The sequence below is a fragment of the Trichoderma ghanense genome (assembly GCF_004382785.1).
Source record: "Trichoderma ghanense strain CCMA-1212 chromosome Unknown scaffold_26, whole genome shotgun sequence".
In the NCBI taxonomy this organism is placed as follows: domain Eukaryota; kingdom Fungi; phylum Ascomycota; class Sordariomycetes; order Hypocreales; family Hypocreaceae; genus Trichoderma; species Trichoderma ghanense.
The window spans coordinates 152,601-178,029 of NW_027395689.1; the positions used below are offsets into that span (position 1 = coordinate 152,601).

Here is a 25,429-nt window from a genome sequence, read left to right on the forward strand (position 1 = left end):
CCAAGGTGCGTTTCTCACTCCAGAGCTGCGTACACTTGCGTCTCTACGTCAGCCCACAATCCCAGGACTTTGCCATCGGCAAATGGGAGTATCTGGGTGCACAATATCCCAGCCACGCCCTTTTCACGGTCGCACCACCACCAACAATTTGCCAGTCCGGCCCAGTGAGCCACTTCTCTGGATCTGCCGGTGCTGCCGCCGTTCGATTTCATAAAGGTCAAGCCCCAGCCCTGTGGTGGATCACCAGGCACTGGATAAAAGTCGTAGACGATGTTGGTCAAGTCTGGTTTGGCATCAGAGAATATTTGACGGCCAAGATTCGGGAACTGGGGAACTTGGTTACGGAACATCTCGTCCACTGTCACTTTGCGTAGTAACTGAGTTCCCGTCCGCGGACAAGTGCCATCGTTTAAGAGCACTGCTAGTACCTCTGTTTGACTTCTTTAGACACCGCTTGCACTCGGGTGGAAAGATGATGAGAATGCAAGTCACTTACTGCAGTATTCTTGAGGCTTTGCAAACATGCCCGCGCCGCCGCTGTTAAAGACCCGGCGAGCCTCAGACTCGTTGTCCGGGTCAATGACCAGCGGCAGTCGATGGAGATGGTCTCGAGGTCTGAGTGTACCATCTGGGTTTCGACTGTGCATATAGGCAAGCCGGTTTCGCATGTCTTTGGTAGGAAACATGGTCATGTCTTTGATGCCTAGAGGCTGCAAGATGTGCTTTTGCATATATGCATCAAGATTAAGACCACTTGTTCGTTCGACCGCCAGTCCAGCCCAATCGATGCCAGTCTATGCGAGGTAATGTTAGCTACTCTGAAATTACAAAAGCCAAACAACAGAACGAGAAAGGGCCGTAAGTGGAGGAACAGATGCGAGAAGCAGAAGCGTCGTTTGGCAACTTACACCGTATTCCCATGCCTCTCCTGGTTGAAATAGTAATGGGGTGCAGAGGACATCCTCGCTCCGTCCGGAGAATTCGTCTATGCCGACTGGAAACGACCAGTTCCTGAGACGCTCGTGAGAAAAGGTATATCCAAATCCAGAGGTATGGCTCAGCAGCATTCGGAGAGTGATTTTATTTCTCTTGGCTTCGAAAGTCCCGTCCTGGCGCAAGACCTTGACGGATTTGAGCTCGTGAAGGATATTCTCAAGGTGGTCGCCATCATCAAGCCTCAAGACTCCTTGCTCCACAAGCTGCATGCAAGCAAAGCCAGTGAGCATCTTGGTGCATGATGCAATCCAAAAGATTGTCTCGAGGGTCATTGGCTCATTCGAGACCAAGCCCCGTTTCCCAGCTGAGTGAGCAAACAATTCGTTTCCATCCTTGCCGACGACTACAACTGAAACACCTGGAAGATCGATTTTGGCATCGACGCAGGCTTTGTTGACTGAGCCTTGAAGTTTAGAAAGAGTTTCAGCGTTGAAAGGCATTTCGATAATTGATCAATGAGCAAGGTAAAAAAGATAGGCCATGTGTTATGGTAAGTTTGTACGCTAGATGATGCACGCATGCGCCTTTTGTGTGTTTGTCACACTCGGGTATGCTTGTCCCGATCTGCGAGCCCAGGCAGCTTCCGAGTCTGTGAAACCTTGCCAAGTTTTTGCAAAGGTCCCATGATCATGCAGATACGGTGCGGTTGCGTGTCCGCAACTCCCTTCCGCATATTGCGTGCGGTTCCGCATGCGCGATCCCCTCTTTTCATCTCATTCTACCAGTAGAGCCCCCTCAACCAGCCACAAGATGCAACCCCAGACAGATGGCTTAATTGCGGGGGAATTTTGCCTCAACCGCAGTGAGAACTCCTACACCGTCGGCTTGAAGTGATACAAGCGTGTGTGGGAGGAAGTACTGCGGATTGCAAGTTGATCTTACTTCATTACTGTGCGGTGACAATGGGAACACAAGATAGACCGGGTCTTTAAATTTGAAGCTTCTTACCCCCAAAGATGATGCCTTCTATTCCTTTGTACTTTACCATTTCTTCATATCTTCTCTACTAACTGTAGTCTACCGTCTATATTTCAGCCAACATGGGTGACTTTCCTACGGAAACCAAAAAGTTCAACACTGAGTTGACAGACTATTCTGTGCAACATGATGATAGGATCGGCCCCTATGCGGAGAACCTAGATATTGACGCCGTCATTGTTGGCGCAGGTTTTGGTAGGATGAATCGATATCTTACGAACGAGTAATACAGCCAGTCGCTCACAAGGGTTCTGTATCACATAGCTGGCATATTCATGCTAAAAACGCTCCGAGATCGCGGCCTGAAGGCATACATCTTCGAAGCTGGAAACGACACCGGCGGTACGTGGCGCTGGAATTGCTATCCAGGTGCCGGCGTCGACTCCGAAGTGCCTGAGTATGAGTTCTCCTGGCCTGAGGTGTGGAAGACATGGAACTGGCCGAACAACTACCCAAACTATGAGAACCTGCGAGCATACTTTGATCACGTCGACAAGGTAGTCGGAGTGAAGAAGGACTGTGCCTTTAACACGGTTGTTGTCGGAGCTCACTTTGACCCAGCCGAGGGCAAGTGGAACATCCGCACAGAGGATGGTCGCACAACCAAGGCCAAGTATCTTGTTCTGGGGACTGGCTTCGTAAGTACTCGTCCCGCTTGCCGCTGCTCGCGTATTCGGGTCTTTGATCTATGCTAATAGCTGTAAAGGCTGCCAAGCGATACATCCCCGATTGGCCTGGAATGACCAAGTTCAAGGGCGTGATCCATCATTCCTCGTTCTGGCCAGACGAAAAGATTGACGTCCGTGGCAAGAAGTGCGCCGTCATTGGCACAGGAGCGTCTGGCGTCCAAATCGTCCAGGCGTGGGGTCCCGAGGCTGGCGAGCTGAAGGTCTTCCAACGCACTCCCAACCTTGCTGTTCCAATGCGCAAACGGGACCTCACCGTCGAAGAACAAGAGAAAGCCAAGAAGCACTATCCAGAGTTGTTCAGATACCGTGAGGCAAACTTCGCCGGCTTTCTCTATGACTGGGACGAGAAGAACACGTTTGACGTTACCCCTGAGGAGCGCGAAGAGTTCTACGAGAGGATCTGGAAAGATGGCGGGTTCCGATACTGGGTCGCTCTATACAAGGACAATTTCTACAACCCAGAGTCGAACAAAGAGTCGTACAAATTCTGGGCCAAGAAGACTCGCGCTCGGATTGACGACCCCCGGAAGCGCGATCTGCTTGCTCCTCTTGACATGCCCCATTATTTTGGCATTAAACGACCATGTCTTGAGTACAACTACTACGAGCAGTTCAATAGGCCAACTGTGGATGTTGTGGACATCAAGAAAAATGCTATCAAGGATATTGACGAGACAGGCATCCTCCTTGAAGATGGCACGCACCATGATTTTGATGTCATTGCGGTAGCAACAGGCTTTGTAAGTGATCATTACCAACGTTCTTCAATCATATCTGGCAACACACCACTAACGAATCTCGCAGGATATTGTCACTGGAGGTACTGATCCCTCCACAAACTGACTCCGCCCCGTTACTCCATGCATCAAGCTGCTAACACATTCCAGTCATGACACAGCTAGGACTCGAGAGCCTTTCCAACACCAAACTTGAAGACGAATGGCTGACTGGCGCCGTAACATACCTGGGACTCACCGTCAGCGGGTACCCCAACATGTTCCATATCTACGGCCCCCAGGCTCCCACGCTCCTCAGCAACGGTCCAACAACCGTGGAGTTGCAGGGCAGATGGATTGCAGACTGCATCCAGAAGATGCGGATGAACAATATCAAGTACATCAACCCGAAGCGTGAGTCAGCTGTGGCTTGGAAGAAGGATATCGTCGACATCAACAACCAGATGCTGTTTCCGACTGTCAGATCGACGTATATGGGTGGAAGTATCCCTGGCAAGGTGTATGAGCCCGTTTGTTACCCAGGCGGAATTCCAAAGTATGCGAAATTGATTCGCCATGCTCTGGATGATATGTCGGGCTTTGATGTAGTCTCCAACTAACAACCAGTATATCAGTATGGTTCTATCTTTTTTTGCCTCCTACGAAATTGAATTAGTACCCTCATTTTATCGTGTCCTCATCCACAGAAGCCTTTTCACGGGAAATTCTTTTGTTTACGCAGTACAACGGACAATCATAATGATCATGCTACCACTTTCTAAAGTACATAACAAGTGATACAAGAGTAAAGAATCAGAAACACCAATCCTCTTCCTCCCCATGGAGCTTCTTTCAACATATTGTAGTCGCAAAATGTTAATACGCCTTGCCAGTCTTGATAATCTCAGTGAGATTCGCGTTACCAGTCTTGATGATTGTTTTCTCCTTGGGGAGGGCCTCGAGGACCTCAGCGGAAATGTTCAAGTGGTCAATGACAGTCTGCTCTGGAGTCAAAGCAAGCCACTGAGCAACGGAGATGTCAGAGAACTTGGGGGCCTGCAGGACCTCAAGGAAGATGAGGTCTTCAGTGCCGGTGTTCTCGATATAGTGAGCGTCAGCCTGAGGAATATAGCCAACGTCGCCAGCAGTAAAGTCGAAGGTGTTGGCAGCGCTCGGGGCAGCATAGAGAGTAGCACGGCCAGAGCCCTGGAGGAAGTAGTCCCACTCGTCCGAGGTGGTGTGCCAGTGAAGTTCTCGCATAGCACCAGGCTGGATAGTGACAAGAGCAGCGGAGAATTTGGCGGCAATGGGGAATGTCGTGGGGTCCAGGATCTTGACGGAGCCACCAGGCACTTCGTACGCTTTTTGCTGGGACCAGTGATAGGTGTAGCCGGCGGGGCCGCTAAGGAAGCCTCCAGGGGCGGTTATGTTCTGCTTGCTGATGTCCTTGGGCTGGGGAGTTCCGTTGAAGATGTAAAGCTGGTTGTCCGGCAGGTTCTTGAAGGTATCGACAGGGGCGCGGAAGTTCTTCGACAGGACGGAGCGGGGGGTGCGAGCAAACATCTCAGTTATGAGGAAAGTCCCGTTCTCGTCAAAGTCACCCTGGTCGAAGACAAGCAGGAACTCGGCACCGTTCTCGAATGCTTGAATGGAATGAGGAACACCAGCGGGGAAGAACCAAACGTCACCCTCGCAAAGATCGTCAACAAAGTTTTGAGACTCGTCGTTGATGGCTGCAACTCGAACGCAACCCTTCAGAATCAAGGACCATTCACCGGCAGTGTGCCAGTGAAGCTCACGGTAGGCGTTGGGCTCGAGCTTCATGTCTACACCAGCCATGGCCTTTGCATTGGGAAGCACAGCAGTGTTCTGCTGACGGGCCCAACCAGCCCTGCCTGAGGCACCTGGGCGGTTGTGGGACATGCCAAGGGGCCAGACGGCGTTCGGGACAGCGCCAGAGTCGGTGCCGGGAGCGGCAAACAGATCCGGGTTCAACTTTTCGTACTCAAAGGTGCGAGGGCCGGCATCAGTGCCACCAAAAGCACCGCGGATGGGTTGCGGCTCATCGACGCTGTCGAAGTCGAGATACACACCAAGGCTTGAATCTGCATCTTGGCCGTTCACCTCCTTGAATTTCTTCACTTCGGCACTGTCCTTGCTGGTGTCAGGAATAGGAGCAACGCCGCCCTGAAGTCCGGGGCTTCCGTAGAGGCTTCCGACGGGAGCAGTAACGGTAGGAACTGGAGGAGTGACACCCGCAACCGGTCCAGTGTTTTCTCCGATAGATTGAATCCTGAAGTATATTTGGTTAGTGGGAATTCCTCATCAGACAGGATTGTGAAAGTGTTTATATCATACTGAGGAGCCGGAGCTGCCAAAATCAGCATTGCAGGCAAAAGGCCAGCAACGACGGAAGAAAGCTTGGTATGCATTTCGGCAAAGGAGCTTTGTCGATAGTCCGTCTGGTGTATCCAAGAATTCGCTGGATGATTTTAATGCCCAGGATAAGAAGCGAGTGGTGCATTGATTCCAACAGCAGTTTCCTGGCATCTTTATACCAGTCGCCATCATCAACTTCTTCTCAGTTCTAGGCCCGAGACTCGCGATCCGTGCTCCTCATCCATCGACTCCATCAATGTCGTCTGTTCTAAAGACTCTCCGACTCCCCGAGCAACACCGATGACGGCGGGATGGTGCCCGGAAACAAATCGAAGATGGCACAATTCGATATTCCGTCGCACGGTATGGAAGAATCGTGTCACGTCAAGCTCCAGTGCTGCTCGCGGACCACTCCCAGGCACCGATGAGCTTCTCCATACGTGCGATGCATCCCTGCAAAAGAGCAGTTCCGTCAGAGGCTGTGTCCCGGTATGTTTATGCGTGTGCTCTGTGATCTGTAATCATGAGTTGTATCGCCTGGTTGGCTTGAGGAGCAAGACTTCGCTTGAGAATCGAACTTTGGTTCCCAAGTCCACTGTATCCTGTATCAATAAGGCGTGTCACATTCGACTCCGTCTCTGATGCCGCACTGTGAGATCTGTCTGTGCGGTGAAAGATCGAAGGCTTTCTCCATCTCGGAGGACTATCGACCTGTCACCGTCCGAGAGCTATGCCTGGAATTGGAAAGCTCCAAAGATGGGATTGGTGTTTCTCAAGCCGAAGCATCCGTGAATTTGCTTGAACTAAAGCCTATTATGTCACATCGTGACGTCTGTTCTCCTTGAAGTTGGTGGAGCGTCCCGTTCAACCCATGAAAACAACATGGCAAACTCGTTCCGATTATCCGTTCAACGGGCCATGATTCTCTTATAGATGTAAGACACTAGAAGGCTGTGCCACCCCCTCGCTCGGGCATCGGCCATAGGGCAATCGAGTCTGCCGGAAATCGATCCAGAAATGTAGCTCTCAAGGCTCATCTATTGGTCCATGAGCGGGCCGTGCCTAGACCCATGATGATGCGCAGGGATTGGCAGCCACTTTTTGCCTCCGAGACGCTAAGTGGACTTGATTTGATGATGCATTGTTGTGCGGGAGTAAGGAAGGCGTGATGAGTACTCGGAGACTTTTGGACTTGTGTGCCAGAGATGCAGTTTACTTCGAGAGGCCTTCAACCTGCTTGATAACTCCCACGTGTCTATTTTTAGGTCGGCCTTCTCGCCTGAGTGATAAAGGCGGAATTATATCGGCATTGTAATGTCACACAGCACCCTGCAGACTATGGGTTGGGGGAAGCAGATTTGGTTTGCGAGGGAGCTTCGCCATATGCCTTGTAATGTCGAGAATGATTCGAGATCTACGTTGGCACATACAGCTCAACATCAAATACGGAGTAGTATCACAAGGCATGTAACGGGGCTCTTCTTCAATTTTCTGCAGGTCTATGTCATGCTGTATTGGTGCTTCATCGAAGGTACCTAGATAACCATCCAGATGTTACAGTGCAACTACATTCCTGCCGCTTCAGATTTGATCAGTACATGGCTCTTTGTGAGCATTGGGTGAAACTAGATAGGATAATACAGTATTTTATGGCCGTTGAGAAGATAATGGCGCATTTCCAGTGTTTCCAGTGCCTGACAAACACTCCAGGCGAATAATGACATCCAAGAATAGGGTAGCTGGTGGTACTATACACACCAAAGTATCCTTCAGTGAGACTGCACATCATGATCTGCCAGCTGCATGTCTACAATGCACTACATGCCTCAGCGGAAACCAAGTTTGGAGTCCATCAATCAGCCATCAATGGTCGTATCTCCACCGGATCACGGGTTGGTTCCTGCGGCTCTTCTCTATTCTCGCCGATTGGATCATCAGGCTCCACGAATGAGGCAGGGCTCAGCCTGGATGCGGTTGCAAGGTATATCGTCTCGGCCCGTCTCCGGCAGCCTCTTGTCCCTCACTGATGAGTCTTTCAGCAACTGTTCAAATAATAGACTGGCCACGCGCGACACTCCTGATGACGGCGGCCGTTGAACTTGCAGCTTCTTCCCTCGCTTTTCCTATGTAGTGATTCCTTTGAGCTCAAGGCTGCGGATGCACTTCTCTTGTTCGGTCCGCTTTCACCATTGCCGGTCACCTGGCTTGTCAGTGTGTCTGGCTGGCTTGCGCGTCTTATAAGTGGATCTCTCTGCTCATCTTTGGGAAACTGGCAAGGCCTTGCGCAGCCCAGGAGAAGTGGTATCAGGAATGGGAAGATGCTATCGCAGGGCCAGTCAGGGGAATCGAGGCCAAGAGACGGCAATGGCGAGGTGCTGTTGGCGGTTGGTATCTAGATGATGCAGGTCAAGGTACGATCTGACGATGTCGATCCCTGCTGCACGGCCAGGGAAGACATTCGGACATTCACGAACATGGCTACATTGCTCTAATAGCTAGACAACGCACCTTATCTTACAAATCTACAAGCACCGATGGGTCGCCCAGCGTATGCTGTGGGTGGCGTCTGCCATATCTGTAGCCTACATATAGGGCTAGAGCTTTGTCACATTTATAATTACAGAAGCATACTATTATGCTATTTGACTAACAGACTGTAACTTATCATCACTCGAGGCTCCGGCGCTTAAGGACGACTCGAATCGGCTTGTGCGGACGCTTTACTCCAGTTCCCGGGATCATGCCGGGCAGCTTCCATGGGCCTTCTGCATTCTCCATATCCCACAGGGTGATGAAGCAAGCAACAATGCCCATGACTTCCTTCTCTGCAAACGTACGGCCTTTGCATACCGCAGACCCGGAGCCCCATGGCTTAAGTTTTCCATATCGGGCGACCCGATGGCCCGTTTCCTTGTCCGTCTCTATGAATCTGTCCGGGATAAACTTTTCAGGCTCTGGGAAGATCGAAGGGTCGGTTTGTAGAAGGGCGTGGGGTGCTGAGAGCCAGGTTCCCGGCTTGAAGTGATGCTCAAGGTTGCCATCAGATACGGTCATTGGCTTTGACACGTAACGAAGCGAAGTCGGATCCTCAACCAGCCGAAAAGTTTCGAAGAGGGAAGACTTTAGGAGCGGACACTCATGGCTCAGGCGTGAGAAGTCAAAGGAAGTAATTTGCGGTGGAAAATCCGCCGCGGACACAGTCATACAAGGTCTAACTTCCTTTCGTAATTCATCTACGAGCCCGGGAGTCGAGTAAACGTAAAGCAGAAGCCAGAAGACCATCGGCTGCATGTTAGCATTGAGCCCCCAGAAGGTGCCCAGTTCGAGCTCAGCTCGTGCACGGATAGGGACGCCATGCTCCTCGAGAATCTTGTTTCGTTCCATTGCAGCAACGCTGACGTCGCGCATATCGGCCTCGAAGTCCACTTTCTGCCCGCGCTTGTACTGGTCCAAGCGGGTGTAGAACCCTTCGAGTGCATCATGAAGCCGAGTGCGAGCCGCGAGGGCCTCCCGGAAGGACTTGATCGGAGCCCAAGTCGGCACGCCAATGACGAGCAGCGAAAACGCGTTGTTGTCAAATTTCCAAAAGTCTTCGAGAAGACGCGGATTGCGGTCCAAAAAGTCCTGTCCATAGAGCCGCGGAATGGAGACGCAGGCGCCAAAGTCCCTCATGAGCGACTCGAGATCAGCTTCGACAGTTCCCGGATGTCCCTCGGAATCAGTCGACAGCACTTTGATAGCTGCTGATCGCTCCCACTGGTGTTGTTTCTGAGCATCGGATGAGAAGCTCAGGAGTCGGGCTACCTTTCCGGGAATATCGGCGCTCTGGATTGAGGCGGTTGCAGAAGCATCGTTTACAAAGTATCGCTCAATTATCTGCGTCAGCTTTCTGTTGAGGACGAGGAACTCTTCGGAAATCTCCTTCGTCAGCCGCGCGCCAAAGACGCGAATGCCCAAGCGCAGCCCCAAAACGTCTGCACTAAGGATGTGCGGCGACTTGGTAAAGACGCGGTCGATGTTGTCGAGGTTGTGCAAGATTTGATGGCGGGAAGTGAGCCCAAACAGAGACCCTTTCCGGGGCCAAATGAGCGAGCTATGTATACTATTATCAGTGGGAAAATTACCAGGGTTGATATGCAGAGAGAATACGAACAATAGCCATGAAGCAGTACCGCCGGCTTGAATCAATGCGCTGCTTATGCCGACTTCGAGCGGAACCCACGGAGGAAAGTCAACCTCCACTTCTCGCTTGTCTTTTTGCAGGCGTGAATATGCAAAGACGAAGGCGATAATAAGAGCAACCAGGGTGAGGAGATAGGCCGAGACTGGAGTTGCCGTGTTGTGGCCCCCAACCGACGCGAAGGCGTCTCTGACTGGGTCGGGTGCCATATTCTCAACAGTGGTAAAGGGCCAAGAGAAGGGAATTGAAGTCAAGGTCAACGAGTTCAGAAGCTGTGCCGCATCACCGATACTTGTAATCAGAGATCGAATTAGACCGCTGTTGTGAGATTTTTACGGATACGCGTATGTCTCAGCACTAGCATGAGTGGCTTGGCCCGTAGGCCAGCTGGTTAACGATACGATTACGAACTCGACTGGTGTTTAGAAAGAAAGCTCTTCGTTGAGAAGTTATTTAGCCTGCTATATCAGCGACACGCGTAATCAAACACTCTGTGACATCTCTAATGTAGTATCACCATGGGCATGGTCAACTGTTGCATGTCAGGATGTTAATCAAGCACACGGTAGCACGCATGGGTGCTTTGACCGAACTTGCGAAACTTGAGGTTCACCTGAGCTAAGGTTGAGTTATGCTAGATTAAGCCGTCGCTCCTACGAGACCGTTTTCAACTTGCAGTGCTCGATAGGCTAGACAGCGGAAACCACTATTTAATGATTTTCCCTATATACATTTGTCCTATTTCTTTTGTCACGCTATATACAGACGCGAGTGTTTTTGGCTCTTTGTGCCTAAGTGCTCTTGGTGGTGTCCCAGATGACATTGCCGGAGCCGTCCTTGATCTGGATCCAAGGCGCCGTGTTGATGACGACCATGGTTTTGCCTTGGCCCCCAGTGTTGGTGCTCCACTGAACAGCGCCGTTGAAGTAGGTGCCCAGGTTTCCAGTTGAATCGAATCTCAGCTGGCAGCCGCCATTGCATCCCTGGCTCAAGGTGTGGCCCGATGCCCAAACAGGAGATCCGTTCTGAAGGACGACGACGTTGTTGTCGCCCTGATACTGAGCAATAACTCCGTGCAGATCAGCAAACGGGCCAGTGTCGGGGCCAATGGTCAGCGAGCCGGCGTTGAACGAGACTGAGTTCGGCAGCGGCAGGCTCGAACACAGGAAGTTGGTCACATTGCCGGGGGCAGCGACGAAGCCGGACTGGAGGTTCTGCGGCCCAGTGACACCAGGCGGGTAGTAGATGAGGTTTGCATTCTGGTTGAAGACGCTCTGGACTGCGGAGCTACAGTGAGACGCGTCGGCAAAGCTGGACTTGGGGTTGGTGACGCCAGAGACAGTGTTGCCAGTGATCTAATGGGGACGCCTTAGTTACGCTTATTCTACGAGGAGAGTGGCATCTGAGACGAGAACGTACCGTGATACCGTTGGTCCATCCGTTGATGGCAATGGGGAAGCTGACATGGCCAGTAATGGTGTTGCCGGTGACGGTGGCGGGGCCCTTCAGGGGAGAAGGGTCATTGAAAGACCAGGCGTTGGCGCCAATGCCAATACCCAGGTTGAACAGCTTCTGGCCCTGGATCTTGTTGTTGGTGACACTGACACCAGCGTAGCTACCGCCATACTCGTTGTCGACCAAGTTGATGGCGCCGAAGCCCACGTAGTCAGGCGAGGAGATGATGGTGTTGCCTGTGACGGTGCTTCCTGGAGAACCAAAAATGACAATACCGCCGTCGGTAGGGCCATTGATCTATAGCCGACACGTTAGCTCGTCAAACTTTATGCTGATAGTTGACTACTTACAGTGTTGCCCTGGACAAGCGAGTTGGTGCAGTCGAGAGACACACCATCCGCCCACTGAGGGTTTCCGCTGGCGTCAGTACCAGACTGACCGCAAGGGCCAATGTCATTGTTGATGATGGTCACGTTCCTGCACGGGTTATTGTCGTCTCCGGAGCCAATGGCATGGAGACAGCTCCAACCACGAGGGTTCTTGGAAGCTACATTGGAGACAGTCTGGCCAGTAGTGAAGCCACCAATCTCAATGTTGGCAGCGCCTCCGGGGAAGAGACCAGCTCCGGGCCTGTTGCCGTCAAGCTGGATGTTCTTGATGCGGATGTTGTTGAAGTTCTTGCCGTAGATCAGAGTGCTGGCAGAGCTGCCCGGAGCAACACGGATGGTACCTCGCGTGCTGCCCGTGGGATAGCCCTCGGTGGAGATCTCTTGATTATCAGCAGTGAAGCTGATCTGGTCCGAGATCTGGATCACGGCGTTGGCGCAGAGCTGGACAACAGCGCCGTTGCCTCCGGACTGCAGCGCATTGTTGATCGTATTCTGATCGCCCGAGGAGATACAGGCGGCCGAAGCTAAAGCCGGCAGGGCAGCCGCGGTAAGCAGGCTGTTCTTGAGAACACTCTTCATGGTGGTGCTTTGGTAGGGCGCTTCTCCAAGTCTTGGCCCAGAGGATTGTCCCAAGAATCTGCGGTTCAATTGGCAAACACTTGGAGCGCCTGCAGGAGTAATGAAGATCTCGAGAGACAGGCCATATCCCGGCGCCCCTATTGCTTGTTCTTATGTTCCCAATTCGCCCCTCCTAACCGGAGACCTTGGTACCCGGCTTTTAGTATGCAACTCCTAGTGACTCCATTCTGTCGGCTTCATGAGCGGCCTCCTTGGCCGAGGAGCGGAAAACACGGCGGATACACGGTTCAGCACCTTGTATTACTTCGTCAGGCAGCTCGACTTGCATAGAGCAAACCCACAATCACCCGATGCTAGAATGCTGATTGCTTAGCTCCGATGCTGGTGTAAGCCACCAAAGGGCAGATCCCAGCCGCGTCTGACAGCCAGGCACCAGCTATGCCAGATCAAGAAGCTCCCTGCCAAGCCCCTTTACTGTACTTTCGAGCTCCCCCAATTGACACCTCGAAAATTCTCGCGCAAGTGAGTGGTGGACTATTATCCAGGGAGATGAGATACGTGGTCCTGCTATGCAATACCTGCTCGTGCTATCAGTCACCTCTGTCAATACTTGCGTCGGCAGCAACTCCGCTCGGCAGTACTCTCGGCCGGTTTCTTGTTTCTTCCGTGGCGAGGAAATGCGTGCTTCATGACCCCATCTCCTCCTCCCATCGGCTTCGTGTCAAGCATCTATGACGACGGTGCGTCGCGTCAGCCAAGGAACAAGATCGAGCGCGGAGAGAAGTGACTAGTGCTAGGGCGGGAAGACGCGACATATAACCTAGGTCTGCTGGGCGCGATGTGCCGGATTGACTATGCATAGTGGCAACCTTGGGTGCCCGGAGCCGGCATTTCCAAATGCCACGCCTGCTTGCGAATATCACGTTGCTCTGCCTCTGTGCTTTAGGCTAAATAACCCACAAGATCGGTCCAAACAAGAAGCCTAACCGTGCGTACTGGCTGCAACCTTGACGCTCCTCCCGTCGACACATCGCGACTAAAGAATGCGGGGAGGTGCCAGGTCCAGTTCGATGTTGCGGGGGACGCCTTGTCAGTGGCCATCGCTCAAGGAGCCGCCGGCAATCTATTCTTTAAGGAGACGGGAAAGTCTGGGGAAGGCGATGGGTTTTACGACCTGTTTCTCCCCCTCGCTCATATTTAGTCGGGGCTGAGTAGCATCGGCAGATGCGGTACGCGGGCACGTCCGCCCACGGCGAGGATCGACAGGTCGAAAATAGTCGTTCGAGGACCGGAATTGGGGATATCCGTCGGGTCATTACGCTTGCTCAATCAAGAAACTGGCTATGGGAGTATGAAGCCATTGTGTAATGCAGAAATAGTCGGAAAGCGGCGGGCGACGATGAGCGGAGCGGACGCCCAAGCAAACGAGCTCGTGTATATATAACATGGGCAAGACTTTTTGAAGAGGGAGACTTGCGGACAAAGATATCATCGTCAACCCGGGGAGCCGACCGATGCTCTGATACTTGTAGAGCGTCGTTTGCATCATCCTCCAGCCGACCATGGCAGGCCTACGTTTGCTACCATGGATGCTCTCCATGACTCTTTTCCACCTGGCCCAGGCTCGAACCTGTTTGCCTCCGTATCAAGCCCAGACTACCTACCAGGGATGCTATCATGACCCAAACTCACCTCGTGATCTTGCGGGGCCGATGTTGACGGTTGGAAACTTGAACTCCCCCCAGTACTGTGCCAACATCTGTGGTGCGGCTGGATATCAGTACAGCGGAGTCGAGTTCACGATGTGAGACATTCTCAGGCTTCGTGAAGCAGTTCACTTTTCACTAACAGCACACACCCAAGCCAATGCTTCTGTGGTCACCGCATTGAGAGCACTTCCGTCAAGGCCGATGAGAGCCAATGCTCTTCTCCATGCCCTGCAGATGGCAGCAAGGTCTGTGGCGGCGGTAACATGTAAGCCAAGCACAGCCGCGGCCCAGAGATGATGAGAAGAAGAAGTCTAACAAAGCCTTCAGGATAAACATCTACTCCATTTCCAACCCATCGCCAAACCCCCCCTTGACGCCCTCATTCCCCGACTGCACGCGCGATCCGCTGTGCAGCAACGACGTCTGTGACACCACCAAGAGCATCGCCGAACGTGCTGCCGCCATCGTGAAGCCCATGACGCTCAATGAGAAGGTCGCAAACGTAGGAAGCTCTGCATCCGGCAGCGCAAGACTCGGCTTGCCCGCCTACCAGTGGCAAAACGAGGCTCTGCACGGCGTTGCCGGCAGCACCGGTGTGCAATTCCAGTCCCCTCTGGGAGCCAACTTCAGCGCGGCAACCAGCTTCCCCATGCCTATCCTCCTGTCAGCCGCTTTTGACGATGCCCTCGTCAAGAGCGTGGCCACCGCCATCAGCACCGAGGCTCGCGCCTTTGCCAACTACGGCTTTGCGGGACTGGACTTCTGGACACCAAACATCAACCCGTTCCGAGACCCGCGATGGGGCCGAGGGATGGAGACGCCTGGAGAGGATGCTTTCCGTATCCAGGGCTATGTTCTGGCTCTGATCGACGGCCTTCAGGGTGGCATCGATCCCGATTTCTACCGAACCATCTCAACTTGCAAGCACTTTGCTGCTTACGACATCGAGAATGGCCGCACTGCGAACAACCTTTCGCCTACCCAGCAAGATATGGCAGACTACTATCTGCCCATGTTTGAGACTTGCGTTCGCGACGCAAAGGTCGGATCCGTCATGTGCGCGTACAACGCGGTCGATGGCGTCCCGGCTTGTGCAGACAGCTATCTTCTGCAAGACGTGTTGCGCGACACCTACGGCTTCACTGAGGACTTCAACTACGTTGTCTCTGACTGTGATGCTGTCGAGAACGTATATGACCCTCACCACTACGCCTCCAACTTGACTCAAGCCGCCGCCATGTCCATCAATGCCGGCACTGACCTCGACTGCGGTAGCTCTTACAACGTCTTGAACGCCTCTGTCCAGGCTGGCTTGACGACCGAGGCCACTCTTGATAAGTCACTGATTCGCCTGTATTCTGCACTCATCAAGGTCGGATACTTTGATCAGCCAGCGGAGTACAGCTCCCTCGGTTGGGGCAACGTCAACACGACACAGAACCAGGCCCTCGCGCACGATGCCGCCACTGAGGGCATGACTCTCTTGAAGAACGATGGCACTCTTCCTCTCTCTCGAACTCAGTCCAACGTCGCAATTATTGGACCTTGGGCCAATGTCACCACCCAGATGCAGGGCAACTATGCCGGCACGGCACCGCTCTTGGTGAACCCTCTGTCCGTGTTCCAGCAGAAGTGGCGTAATGTCAAGTACGCTCAGGGCACCGCCATCAACACTCAAGACACCAGCGGCTTCAGCGCTGCCCTCTCTGCAGCCAGCTCGTCCGACGTCATTGTTTACCTCGGAGGAATCGACACTTCCACCGAGAACGAAGGCTTTGATCGGAGCTCTATCACTTGGCCTGGAAACCAGTTGAGCCTCATCTCTCAGCTGGCCAATCTCGGCAAGCCCCTTGTGGTTGTGCAGTTCGGCGGTGGCCAAATTGACGACAGTGCCTTACTGAGCAACTCCAAGGTCAACTCCATTCTGTGGGCTGGATACCCCGGCCAGGACGGTGGCAATGCTGTTTTCGATGTCCTCACCGGCGCCAACCCGCCCGCTGGGCGACTTCCCATCACTCAGTACCCTGCAAATTACGTCAACAACAACAATATCCAGGACATGAACCTGCGACCAAGCAACGGCATCCCCGGACGCACGTACGCGTGGTACACTGGCATTCCTGTTCTACCGTTTGGCTACGGACTGCACTACACCAATTTCTCTCTGTCATTCCAGTCCACCAAGACTGCTGGCAGCGACATTGCCACTCTGGTCAACAACGCCGGATCCAACAAGGATCGAGCAACTTTCGCAACGATTGTCATCAACGTCAAGAACACTGGCGGTAAGGCGAACCTGGCCTCCGACTACGTTGGCCTGCTGTTCCTGAAGTCTACAAACGCCGGTCCTGCGCCTCATCCTAACAAGCAGCTGGCCGCGTACGGCCGTGTCAAGAATGTCGGCGTTGGAGCGACTCAGCAGCTGACGCTGACGGTGAACCTTGGATCACTGGCTCGTGCGGATACCAACGGTGATCGATGGATTTACCCTGGTGCTTATACTCTTGCTCTGGATGTCAATGGATCGCTGACGTACAACTTCACTTTGACTGGTACGGCGGCGAAGATTAGCACCTTGCCCAGGCGGTCGTGAGGGGATGGCTGGGAAAAGTTATGTAAATAGTATTAGCCAGCTGCAACCCTCACATACAATGACTAGATTTCAGGACGTTTTGGTTGCAATGCCTCTGAAGTTCTGCCTTTATTTGGCCTACATAGAGATGGGCATGATTCAGCATGCATGTTCTGTATATGTAATACAGAAAATAGTTCAAACAACCCTTGTATTTATTTGCACGAAGCTATGGGAAAACCGAAAAGGAAACCCCAGAGCCAGAGTCAAAATACACACATGCCATCCTCTATATCCATCCTTCGTCATTGACACCTTCTCTCGCGCGAAGTTTCATGAGTCATAAGCGCCCATCTGAAGCTGAAGCTTAGATGAGGCCAGCCTCGCCAGGCTGGAGAACACCGTTCGTCTTGGCAGCCGCATGAGCGCGCGCAACCATGCCATAGACAGGGAAGTACTTGTCAAGATAAGGAAGCACCTCCGAGGCACCGGGCACGTTTCGCCAGTCCCTCATCAGATCGCAGACAATGGAGAAGAGGCTCACAACCTGGACACCAGCGTGCCTCATACGGTCGTTGGAGATTTCGCGGACAAAGGTGGACGAGCTGCCGGAGGCTTCGGCGTTGGCCCAGACGGAGTAGCCGGCAGCTCGGAGGGACAGGGCAAGGTGAGTGGTGCACACATCCGTGACAATGCCAGCCATGATGACTTGGCTTCTGTTGGTGGCCTTGACGGCCTTCTGGAAGTCCGCATTGTCCCAGGCATCAACTTCACCCTGGCGCTTGATGAAGGTGGCGTTGGGGTACATGGAGATAATCTCCTTGGGCAGAGGGCCGTTGGGTCCTAATCATGGGGATTAGTTTTTAGAGTGGTGTTGGAGACACAATGAGATTTACATACCCTGCTCAGCAGAAGTAGTCAGGATGACGGGGAGATCGAACAGCTTTCCGATGGCGGCGTGAGCAATGATGCTCTCCTTATAAGTGACCGGGTCAAAGTCGCGGACGGCATTGTACAGGCCGTCTTGCAAATCAACAACAAGAAGCACCTTTACTTTGTTAGGTGGAATGAGTTTAAGAGTACGTCATTGACCTACAGCCTTGTCCTTGTCGAGCCTCTCATAAGGATACTCTGAGCAACACATATCAGCATCGTAGCAACATCCTCATGATTCAGTCACATCTCACTGGTTCCAGTTGTTGCCATGACGGTGGCAGAGAGCGACGCCAGCGCAACGGCGACAGTCGAGAAGAACTTCATTGTTGCTGTTGATGCGAGGAAGTCTTTAAGTTGGACTTGAGAGTCTTGGAATCTGTAACTTGAGGTGCTGAGCTGGGGCTTGAGGAAAAAGAGACCCAGATCTGAAGGGTTCCAACTCGAGTTATATACTTCATCTCGGTCCTATGATATTGACCCTTAGTTGACTAGGCTCTCAAATGATATGGCTCATCAAGTGCCTGGTCTAAGCAATTGTTGATCCTTACGAGGCAATTTGTCAACACGGATGACCCCATCCCCAGCGAGCGATTTTCACCTTGCATACGCCACTGAGTCTTCCATTCTCTGCAGTCAGCAATTCCTTCGAGAGTCGAGACTATCCACGCACAAAGCTGTTACACGACAACTGCATGCTAGGATCGACAGGTTCCTCCTCGCCCGGCTTGCCATGAGCTTCTACCATCATTAGTTGATAGGCTGGTAATGATTACTAGTTCCTGACCCATGTTTGTAATGCCAGCGTCAGCTCCGCCGCTGTGTCTTTGATTGGTTCCAGATGAGATGCAGTGCAGCTTGTATAGATAAAGTTGCCAAAGTTCCACCAATGGCACGGTTGCATCGGCACTTATGCCATGTTGACAAGCGGCTGACATTGATGAAGCCAAGCCGCGATGGATTCGAAGGCAGATCCGACGACAAAATGCTCGCTTATGTCACCAAGATTGAGATGTCAATTGCCTATATTGCCACTATCCACACTTCAAATGCCGAGTATTCTTTACGAGTTGAGCGGAATACACTACCTTGCGGAGGATTCACGATAGCAAAAAAAAAAAAAAAAAAAAAAAAAAAAAAAAAAAAAACCAGGGGTAGAATATCTGTGCTAGGCAAAATCCCCCCAACAGCACTTGCATCCACGGATGGTGTTGCTGGTGCATTCACAAGACTGTCAGAGAAGGTTGATTCGAAGTATCAAGAGCAAGTATGATGGCCGGCTGGAACACACATTCCCTATCCGCTTTGCACTTTGTTGACTTGTTCTTCAGTTGTCAAATCTTCAATCGCATGAAGTGCTGCTGGGCTGTCCGCTATTATAGCGCGTTACCGGCAGTTGTTCTGTTGACCCAGTACTGGTAGAAGTTCCTCCCATGGATCATGAACCGTACTTCATAATGACTAACTGCCCTGTCCATTACAGAATACGAACATTGCGGACCCAGGGTCATTGGACACACATGTCTTGGCACTGTAGCTGGTTGTTTCGGTGAACAGTTTTGTAATTACCAGACAGGACATCTGCCGACAAACACTAGTCGAAGCTCGAGAACTGCCGTTGTCTCGTACTACTGTCATTGGAAACAATGAGAACTTGCATGAGAATGAAAATCCCTTGTCAATGACTATGTCATTCATTGTGATCATTGAACAGGGAGGGTAGACAGATTCAAGAGACTAGCATGTCATCATACCTTAGTGTTTAAAGTGGACGAAGAGTACTTGCTCCGAAAGCAATACTCAGTTGAGCCATTGTCTGTTTTAGAAAGAAACTTACTATACATGGCGTGATGGCTATAACTAGGATTATTGGTAACACAACGCTGCCTAGCTTAGCCTTCACGCTGCATCAGCTATTAGTCACTCACCAACATCACAAGAACTGGCCAATAACGTGACAACGTGCTTGACAATCCTGCAACTGCCGTGATACACTCGCCTTTTGTGTGTGTAGTGGTGCATATGCATGTGGAATCTTACGTCGATTCTTGTGAAAGACAGCTCAATTGCCAGCAATGTTGGAAGCCTACCAGGAACAACAACGAGCAGATCAAGTGATGACATTTCTCGCGTTGGCGAAACATTAGTCGATTCGTAAGTGTGACGAGTGGTGGGCAGGATGAAAGAGATGGCATTTGCTGACGATCATATAAAGGACAAGCATACCTCTGGGTAAGAGGAGAGAAGACATGTTTTCTTCGCCCTACATAAAGTAGCTCTATCTATCCCAAGTTTATTCCTGCATACTTTCTTTTACTCTATCCTTTCACTCTGTGGTGAAATACATGCTCTTATATCCACCCACCTCCGTCCCGCCCCCTCTCAGCGTCTTCTGTGCCATCATGCCCAGTGGCAATCAACCCTTCATTGAGCTTGCGTACTTCATAGCGCTCCGCCAGTTTTCTCTATAGATTGTGCTTTGTGCACCTAACTTTGTATGGTTTCGGGCTCTTGCAAGGCGGACGTTGTGGTACTTCTACTACAGTAGGGTATCTGACTGACCTGTTTATCCAGCACCGAATCAGCCCACTTGTACTACTTCGCCCGAATGCGCGACATCGGAATTGGTCTCAACTCTACAACGATGATGTTGCTTGGCGGCCTCGGTTAGCTCTCTACCGCTCGAGCGGATGCTGCCCGGGGCATCTCCAATCCATACCGGCGGTAAGAGGAACTTACGAGCATCCCGATCGGCGGACTCGTCACCAACGGGTGTGTTGGATGCTCTATCACATCCAAGTCTATGCTCTGAAGAGGAAACCTCAACCAACAATGTTTCGCACATTTCTCCACATGCATCGAGACTCACGGACTTGTTTCTCAAAAAGGGGTCGAGCTCAACTACCCGCGTCTTCCCCTGAGTTAGCTCCCGAGCATCCCTGGCAAGCTAGTAGAGGTAGCCGCATCTCGTATATGCGCCGGCGATGCAACTGCGCTCATGCGAGCTCAACCAACAGCAGAAAAAAAGGCTTCGCTGCTCACTTATGGACTCGAAATCTAATTTCTGGGGGGTAGAAACAGACTGTCGCGCAGCTTCCAAGACAACAAAGGCTTCGAATACAGATGAGGCCTATATACCTTGGCGGATATTTGGATAGCGTTCATCCCAAATGAAGTTTCTCAGGACCAGGCAAAGAAGCAGCAGAATTCAGGCTAGAGACTCCCGGAGACTAGACGGTGCGGGACAGCAGCGGCCGAATTCCGATCGACCTCAACTCACATCTGCGTCACCACGAACGCTTCCCACCTGGATACCACCTTGACTGGGCGCCGATGATGCTGGCCCCCAACTGTGCAACCGATAAGTGGCGGTGAAAATCAAGAAAAGTGAATCAGACAACTTGGGCGCCACCGCCCGGGCTGCCGTGGTTGCTGCTCGGTTGTGCGAGCGTCGTGTCGTTGAGCATAGTGGTAAGGATCTACGCCCAGATGCTCAGCCTTACGACTTGAGACGAAACGAAGGAATTGGTCTCTACGAATTACGGCCTTGAACGGGTTTCTCAGACTTGCATGAGCATCAGCCAACATGCACGCAAGAATTTCTGCACCATATCCTCATTGAGCAGACCGGAATGCTAGACTGGATGAGGGCCAGTTCGTGGGGCAACGCTGGAAAATGCTGGTGACGATCAGGGTCAGGGGGGTTGGTACATATCTTGCCCTGGTGGTTGGGAGACATCGGCAGAGGTCCCGCCCTCGCCCGGCACTTGACGAATGGAAGGTCTGCGACTCCTCGCCGACGTCTACCACTGGTGCAATGGCAGGCTTTACTAATTCTTATGTAAATGGGCTGTCGCATCTGTAACACTCTTCTCCTCGTCTAAGCACTCGAGGCCCATGCTTGGCGACGTTCCACGCGCGTCCATACAAATGAAAGGCTGGTCCGGTCCCCCCATCTTGTGCTCAGGCCCTAATGCTACCTTTAGCCAGTAGGGCAGAGCCAATCGCCTGTGCGGCTATTGCGGATTGCGGATCGCATAGTGCGGGATTGGTAGCTTCGGGCTTCGCGTCTCCTTGGGCGATGAGGAGCAGGAGAAGCTTTCCAGATGCAACAATGGAAGACGGGAACAAGCTTGGATGGGCGTCGGCATGGAGATATTTCCGTTTTCCTCCAAATTTGGATGACGATGCCAAGGTCTGCTAATTGGGGCCATGGAGGGACTCCCGAGACAGGCTCAAGAGGGAACGGGGTTGGTGTCAGGTATATAAACAAATGAGAGTGAAGCTCCGAGGAGGGAACAGAGAGATCATCGAGGCAACAATTCCATACGGCTTCAACAATCGAGAATCCAGACAGCTTTGCCAATCAACAGCCGGAAAAGCCTACGCCGATTTGTTGTTGCCGCTTTGGAAAGAACGCAGCCAAACTTCAGTCTCAATGCGTCAGTCTCCTCTCCTCCTGGGAGCCCTGGGCCTCTCAGATGTCTTTGCCAGCGCAGCTTCAACGCTCCTCTCTGGCGGCACCATCATTGCGTGGAACGACGAGGCGAACTATCTCGAGGTCATACGAGACGGATCCCTCTTGATCACCAATGATCGGATCGCTTCTGTCAACAAGGACCCCCGACCTTCCCAGCTGCCCAGTGGAACGAATATCGTGGACGTCTCTGGCCAGATCGTGACCCCTGGGTTCGTCGACACCCATCGCCATGGATGGCAGACCGTCTACAAGACCATCGCCTCGAACGTATCACTTGCCGAATACTTCAATCGCTATGGCGAGTTTTTCGCGGCGGACAAGTTCACGGCCGAGGACGTCTACATCAGCCAACTCGCCGGTCTTTACGAGGCCATGAATACCGGAGTGACGACTCTTCTCGACCACGCTTCACACACCTGGTCGAATGACACCTCCTACGCAGGCCTCAATGCTTCCGTCGACAGTGGAGCCAGAGTCTTTTGGTCGTTTGCCTTCCACAACATCACGTCTCTGAACTACACGATTTCCGAGCAGATCCCTCTGTTTCGAGAGATGGCCGAGAACAAAAAGAAGCTTCTGCGAGAGTCTCCTACTGAGTTGGGTATTGCCTATGACTCCTGGGGGCCAAACACGCCCGTCAGCGATGCTCAGGAGATTGCCGACCTCGTCAAGGAGTATAATGTTTCCGTCATGACCACGCATTCTCTGGCCGGGCCTTGGGGCATCAGCAACCTTCCCACCAACGTCCAGCAATTCGGCATTCTCAACGGAAGCACCCCCATTGTCTTCTCTCACGCCAGCTTCATCACCGCCGATGATGTTTCGCTCCTCCGCTCCACCAACCAGTACGTCTCCATCACCGCCGAATCGGAGATGCAGTACGGACACGGTCATCCTCACTCCTACGATTATCAGGACCAGACTGCTCTCGGAATCGACACTCACTTCACTTACTCGGCCGATATCCTTACCCAGGCTCGCCTGTGGCTGCAGTCCACCCGACTCCACTACTACGAGCAGGTCTTGGACAACTGGAAGATTCCGACCTACTCTCCCATGACTGTCAATCAGGCATTCATCCTGGCTACTCGATCTGGAGGCCTGGCCCTGCGCCGCAACGATCTCGGTGTCATCAAGGCCGGCGCCAAAGCCGATGTCGTCGTCTGGGATGCCGAGAACTCCCCCTCCATGCTGGGATGGCAGGATCCCGTTGCCGCCGTCATCATGCACGCCAGCGTCGGTGATGTCCTGCACGTCTTGATCGACGGCAAGTTCGTTAAGAAGGATGGCAAGCTTGTGAGCGATGAGTACCCCAGCATCCGCAAGAACTTCTTGAAGTCAGCCAAGAGGATTCAGGATATCTGGAGGTCAATTCCCTACCCCTCTTACGACGTTCCTTATCCCAGTAGTGGCTACAGCTACGGAACGCCCGAGACTGTTGATGTGCAGAGAGGACAAGATACCGGATATGGTACGCTGTTCTTGATCTAACTCTCGAACACTGGTGATTCGGGAGACGGGCCATCGCCGTTTAAATGGAGAACGAGGGTAATGGGTACGGGAGGCATCATGGAGGTTGACGACATAGTTCTGACGCCACAGACAAAATGTTGTTGTGACTGCAATGTTTAATAAATAATTGTATTTGTTGAAGAAGCCTCACATGCGCTTCTGCTTTCATTGTCTGTTCAGTGCCAAGTCTGATGACTCAGTTCAATCTGCGCCGAGGCCAAAGCCATCCAAGTTCTTCAGAGATATGATGCCTCCACAAGGAATCCCACGGTGAATTTGGCATGACGAAGAATTGCTGGCCATTGGATCTTCTCGAGAGACTGAAAGCATGTCAATTAGGACTCATGGAATCGGACAGCGTAACTCACGTCTGCAGCGCTGTGGATATTGGGGTTGGACCTCTCGAATGTGTCTTCATTGACAAAAGCAGATGCTGATAGTATGTGTCAGCGACTCCTCACGTGCGTGATTCAGAAGCTCGATAACTTACGAAAACCATTCGCTCGAGCACTTGCGTGGTCGGAGCAGCCGTAGCCGCATCGAGTGGTCAGAGGCGCGGCACCCGTGTACTGAGTAGCAATGACTCTGACATACTGTGTCAGAGCTGCATCGACGTTGTCGGTATAGACGGCCAGCTGGTTGCTCGGCGAGAAGCCAGTCATGTCTTGATTCAACATGGCAAGGACAGTCTTTTGAGTGGCCTTGTAGTTGGCAAAGATTGCCTGGGAGCCGAGAAGTCCACCCTCCTCACCGGCGTACCAATGGAACTCAATGGTATTCTGGGGGGCAAAGTCTGACTGGGCAATGACGCGGAGGGCTTCCAGAATGGTGACAGTTCCAGAGCCGTTGTCATCTGCGCCTGGACTGCGGGCTGTCGTTGAGCCGCCGGTTGAGTCCAAGTGAGCACCTACGATGACTTCAGACTCATTAGCAATTCATCTCGTTATAGGTATATAGTGATGGCGGGCTTACTGAGACTAGAAGTCCGTCCGGGCAGTCGAGCAATAATCGAAGGCTGGTTCCATGTATGGGTAAATCTCTGCACAGTGATCTCGGGTCTTGCGGCAGCAATGCTGGAGACCTGGTCGAACAGCCAAGCCGAGGCCTGCGTGCCAGTAGTCGAGCGGTAATGGCGCGTAGTAAACCTGGTCCGTCGTGAGCAGTTTGCACCACCTAGTATTCGTGGAGTATGTGACCTCTTACTCACGCTGTAAATGTCGTCAACCAAGATTGAGGGCCGGCTGTAGATACATTTGCAATGAGTGCATTCGCTTCGGCCACATGTGCGACACTGGTTGGATATACAACAGCACGGGAGGCGAGAGATGCATCAGAAGTCGGCTTTGACAGAATAGATAAGACTTCCTCGTCTTTGATATCAGTGATGTCAACGAATCCAATATTCTTGGAGGTAAATTTGTCGAATTTCTCCTGCTCAGTCACCCACTGGCCGGCATCATCTTCCGAGGTCTTCACGAGGCGAAGCTCCGAGCTGCTTCCAGTGAGAGGCGCAGAAAGAGCAAGCGGAAAAGTCGCTGCGAGCAGAACAATGGCAGTTTTGGTCACCATTTTACTGAGCTAGTATTGTCGATGAAGTTGAGAAGCTTGGGGGAATGACTTGTACCCGGTAGACCAGGAGTAGTCGAGTGTTTTATCACCGGATGACAGTGACTGACGAGCAGTCTGTATCCTCACACCATTACCTGCCGAATGATTTAATGTTACTTGGTATCATCCTAAAGGCCAGTAACACTACATCTGCATTGAGGCATGACGATTCACAAGCCCAACCCAGCTTCCTGATCCGGTAACCAGAGTCCGCGGCAACAAACGATCCTGAAAGTCATTCCCAGATAAGCTAG

The 25,429-nt window shown here is 52.3% G+C and overlaps 10 protein-coding genes across 10 annotated transcripts; 4 read left to right on the plus strand and 6 right to left on the minus strand.

The window, feature by feature from the left end:
- Positions 1 to 14: 14 nt before the first annotated feature.
- CCMA1212_010500 (Acyltransferase LovD) lies at positions 15 to 1,516 on the minus strand (the record flags this gene model as incomplete). The annotated part of the gene is made up of 4 exons (XM_073707543.1): positions 15 to 421; positions 497 to 794; positions 909 to 1,399; positions 1,513 to 1,516. 4 exons carry the CDS (start codon positions 1,514 to 1,516, stop codon positions 15 to 17), a joined length of 1,200 nt encoding a protein of 399 aa, XP_073553985.1.
- A 520-nt stretch (positions 1,517 to 2,036) lies between these two features.
- Positions 2,037 to 3,999, plus strand: CCMA1212_010501 (Baeyer-Villiger monooxygenase; the record flags this gene model as incomplete). Its single annotated transcript, XM_073707544.1, has 5 exons — positions 2,037 to 2,169; positions 2,239 to 2,612; positions 2,681 to 3,403; positions 3,468 to 3,483; positions 3,551 to 3,999. The coding sequence occupies 5 exons, from the start codon at positions 2,037 to 2,039 to the stop codon at positions 3,997 to 3,999; spliced, it is 1,695 nt and encodes a 564-aa protein (XP_073553986.1).
- A 256-nt stretch (positions 4,000 to 4,255) lies between these two features.
- On the minus strand, positions 4,256 to 5,811 carry CCMA1212_010502 (Oxalate decarboxylase OxdC; the record flags this gene model as incomplete). Its single annotated transcript, XM_073707545.1, has 2 exons — positions 4,256 to 5,672; positions 5,738 to 5,811. The coding sequence occupies 2 exons, from the start codon at positions 5,809 to 5,811 to the stop codon at positions 4,256 to 4,258; spliced, it is 1,491 nt and encodes a 496-aa protein (XP_073553987.1).
- Positions 5,812 to 8,425: 2,614 nt separating this feature from the next.
- On the minus strand, positions 8,426 to 10,147 carry CCMA1212_010503 (25-hydroxycholesterol 7-alpha-hydroxylase; the record flags this gene model as incomplete). Its single annotated transcript, XM_073707546.1, has 1 exon — positions 8,426 to 10,147. The coding sequence occupies one exon, from the start codon at positions 10,145 to 10,147 to the stop codon at positions 8,426 to 8,428; it is 1,722 nt and encodes a 573-aa protein (XP_073553988.1).
- A 582-nt stretch (positions 10,148 to 10,729) lies between these two features.
- On the minus strand, positions 10,730 to 12,496 carry CCMA1212_010504 (uncharacterized protein; the record flags this gene model as incomplete). Its single annotated transcript, XM_073707547.1, has 3 exons — positions 10,730 to 11,293; positions 11,358 to 11,690; positions 11,744 to 12,496. Coding segments are annotated over 3 exons (1,650 nt in total), but the record flags the coding sequence as incomplete, so codon positions are not given.
- Positions 12,497 to 13,923: 1,427 nt separating this feature from the next.
- On the plus strand, positions 13,924 to 16,663 carry CCMA1212_010505 (putative exo-1,4-beta-xylosidase bxlB; the record flags this gene model as incomplete). Its single annotated transcript, XM_073707548.1, has 3 exons — positions 13,924 to 14,165; positions 14,213 to 14,335; positions 14,398 to 16,663. The coding sequence occupies 3 exons, from the start codon at positions 13,924 to 13,926 to the stop codon at positions 16,661 to 16,663; spliced, it is 2,631 nt and encodes an 876-aa protein (XP_073553990.1).
- Positions 16,664 to 17,009: 346 nt separating this feature from the next.
- Positions 17,010 to 17,902, minus strand: CCMA1212_010506 (Uncharacterized protein; the record flags this gene model as incomplete). The annotated part of the gene is made up of 4 exons (XM_073707549.1): positions 17,010 to 17,485; positions 17,543 to 17,690; positions 17,739 to 17,773; positions 17,830 to 17,902. 4 exons carry the CDS (start codon positions 17,900 to 17,902, stop codon positions 17,010 to 17,012), a joined length of 732 nt encoding a protein of 243 aa, XP_073553991.1.
- A 2,363-nt stretch (positions 17,903 to 20,265) lies between these two features.
- On the plus strand, positions 20,266 to 20,496 carry CCMA1212_010507 (uncharacterized protein; the record flags this gene model as incomplete). Its single annotated transcript, XM_073707550.1, has 1 exon — positions 20,266 to 20,496. One exon carries the CDS (start codon positions 20,266 to 20,268, stop codon positions 20,494 to 20,496), a length of 231 nt encoding a protein of 76 aa, XP_073553992.1.
- A 1,517-nt stretch (positions 20,497 to 22,013) lies between these two features.
- Positions 22,014 to 23,546, plus strand: CCMA1212_010508 (5-methylthioadenosine/S-adenosylhomocysteine deaminase; the record flags this gene model as incomplete). Its single annotated transcript, XM_073707551.1, has 1 exon — positions 22,014 to 23,546. The coding sequence occupies one exon, from the start codon at positions 22,014 to 22,016 to the stop codon at positions 23,544 to 23,546; it is 1,533 nt and encodes a 510-aa protein (XP_073553993.1).
- A 257-nt stretch (positions 23,547 to 23,803) lies between these two features.
- On the minus strand, positions 23,804 to 25,136 carry CCMA1212_010509 (Leucine aminopeptidase 1; the record flags this gene model as incomplete). Its single annotated transcript, XM_073707552.1, has 5 exons — positions 23,804 to 23,887; positions 23,936 to 24,000; positions 24,058 to 24,483; positions 24,540 to 24,712; positions 24,775 to 25,136. 5 exons carry the CDS (start codon positions 25,134 to 25,136, stop codon positions 23,804 to 23,806), a joined length of 1,110 nt encoding a protein of 369 aa, XP_073553994.1.
- Positions 25,137 to 25,429: the final 293 nt, after the last annotated feature.